At 37.5% G+C, this 2,120-nt stretch overlaps 1 protein-coding gene across 1 annotated transcript in view; it reads left to right on the forward strand.

The window, feature by feature from the left end:
- Window positions 1-2,120, forward strand: part of LOC118341964 (receptor-type tyrosine-protein phosphatase beta-like) — a 31,201-nt gene that overhangs the window by 22,424 nt on the left and 6,657 nt on the right. Inside the window, exons 28-32 of the mRNA XM_035680392.1 lie at window positions 29-135; window positions 263-368; window positions 1,174-1,254; window positions 1,734-1,751; window positions 1,869-1,950. Coding sequence (XP_035536285.1) covers window positions 29-135; window positions 263-368; window positions 1,174-1,254; window positions 1,734-1,751; window positions 1,869-1,950 — 394 coding nt within the window. The remainder of the gene's footprint in view (window positions 1-28; window positions 136-262; window positions 369-1,173; window positions 1,255-1,733; window positions 1,752-1,868; window positions 1,951-2,120) is intronic.

Here is a 2,120-nt window from a genome sequence, read left to right on the forward strand (position 1 = left end):
GATTGATTGATTGATTGTGTGTGTTCAGGCTGAGTGTGCGAGCGTTCACCAGACTGTTTGATGAAAACCACAGAGAGTTTCCTCAGCCGCTCTTCACCGACACTTACCTGTCCTCACCGCTCAGGACGCACGCAGGTGAGTCTCACACACACACACACTCTATGTAGACCTCTACGTTATGCAAATGAGGAGCGGGCAACGTGAAGCGCTACCAGAATGCATTGCAACGGCTGCTCACATAGACAATGTTGTTGTGTGTCAGAGCCTTTAGGGGGCGTGGTGGAGGGTTTGAGTGCCGGGATGTTCCTGATCGGTATGATGGTGGCCATCATCTCGCTGCTGGTCTACAGACAGAGGCTACGCAAAGTGTGAGTACACAGAAAGACAGATTGACACGATTTAGCTCCTAATCTTAATCTAATTCTCTTAATCTAAACAAACGTCATATAAACTGCAAATTAATTAATTTGGCAACAGCCCAGAAGAATCTTCTAGTGTTCACTGCACGTACAGTTGTATATGTGTATACAAACAAACATTTTGCTCACAGAAATGGAAAAAATTGACTCGATCCCGAAAAAACTTATTCCAAGTCACTTCCATTTTCCAGTTTCAACCCAAATATCTTCAGTTTATATAAATTAAGGTTTTTATCTTAATGATTTTTTGTGTAAGTGTTAATTAAATTACATTTAAATGTGCTATTGATGCTATTAAATAAGTTGTGGGTTAAGATGGATGTAACCTGACATTTGTCAACAAACATCAAAAAATCTATGAAATTTTTTTTTATTAAAGATGTAATTAATGTTCATTGATTAAAGAAATGAAGAACATTTGAAATAATTTAGATAAAACTGATTCTTATTGACTTTTCTTCTTTATTTCTTTCTATATCTCAAAGAAAGACTTTAAGACTCAATCAAGGTGTCAAGTGATCTGAGTGAAATTTCTAAAATACAAACATTTCCAGGACATTTGGTCATTTTAATCAATTTCTTAAAACCAGATCTCACAGGAACAGTTTGGGAAATTTTATTTTCCAACGATAGAACCGCAACTAACCAATATTCTAATTATTGATTCATCTTGTGAATGTGTAAAATCTTCAGTTGTTTGTTGCAGATATTTTCTAATATGTGTGTGTGTGTGTGTGTGTGTGTGTGTGTGCAGGGCTGTGCAGGAGAACCCAGTGGTGAGGATGAGTATGTGGAAGGAGGTTCCAGCTTCAGGATTATATATGGGTGTCAGGAGGTAAGTGTGTGTGTGTGTGTTTAATTATTCTTCCTCAGTATGTGAGAGAGAGATTAGTTTCCAATACCTCCTACGTCCAATATGTGAGTGTGTGAAGTTTCCAATAAAGTGCTCCCTCATCCCTCACCCACCACAGTCCACAGCATCTGTTCATTACTCCCTCTGTGTGTGTGTGTGTGTGTGTGTTCAGCTCATTAAGTGTCAGTTTGACAAACAGTGGAAATAAGGCTTCATAAGAGGCTACAGCTAACAGCTGATAGTTATTGTTGTTATGAGACTGCACAGTCAGAAAATCTGCTTCTAAATGTTCTAAAATACCAATTATAAGTTTTATTATTTAGATTTAAAACACAATGAATAGAAATAAAGTTAAATGTAACCGTTTGCACAAATAAAATATACTATCTTTAAAATAGTTTTTACTTCCTGTATTATAACTACTTAATAAAAACTGACTGTTCTTTTCCTTCCTGTTGCAGCAATCGTCGGGTGACCAGGTGAGAATCTCTTACATTAAATAGATTTATAGTTGATAGCTGAGTTTCTCCACATTGCTGCTAATTCCTGTTAATGTTTGAAAAGTGCGTTAATACATAATATCTGTGTGTGTGCAGTCCGATCAAAGCCTGCCACTTTGAGTCCCATCTGAACAAACTGCAGGCCGACTCCAACTACCTGCTGTCTGAGGAGTTTGAGGTAAGAGTTTAATGATTATATATACAGAATTCACTGCCACTAGATGGCGCACTAGAGCACTAGAATCTCAAACTAAAACAATGTGAGTACGGCCCACCAGACTCCAGAGACAAAACCAGTAATTTTACCTTCAGATAATCGTAACTTCATTCAAAGTGGACAGAAACAGA

The sequence above is a fragment of the Morone saxatilis genome, unplaced genomic scaffold (genome assembly GCF_004916995.1).
Source record: "Morone saxatilis isolate NCDOM2014 unplaced genomic scaffold, NCSU_SB_2.0 Contig10, whole genome shotgun sequence".
Taxonomy (NCBI): Eukaryota; Metazoa; Chordata; class Actinopteri; family Moronidae; genus Morone; species Morone saxatilis.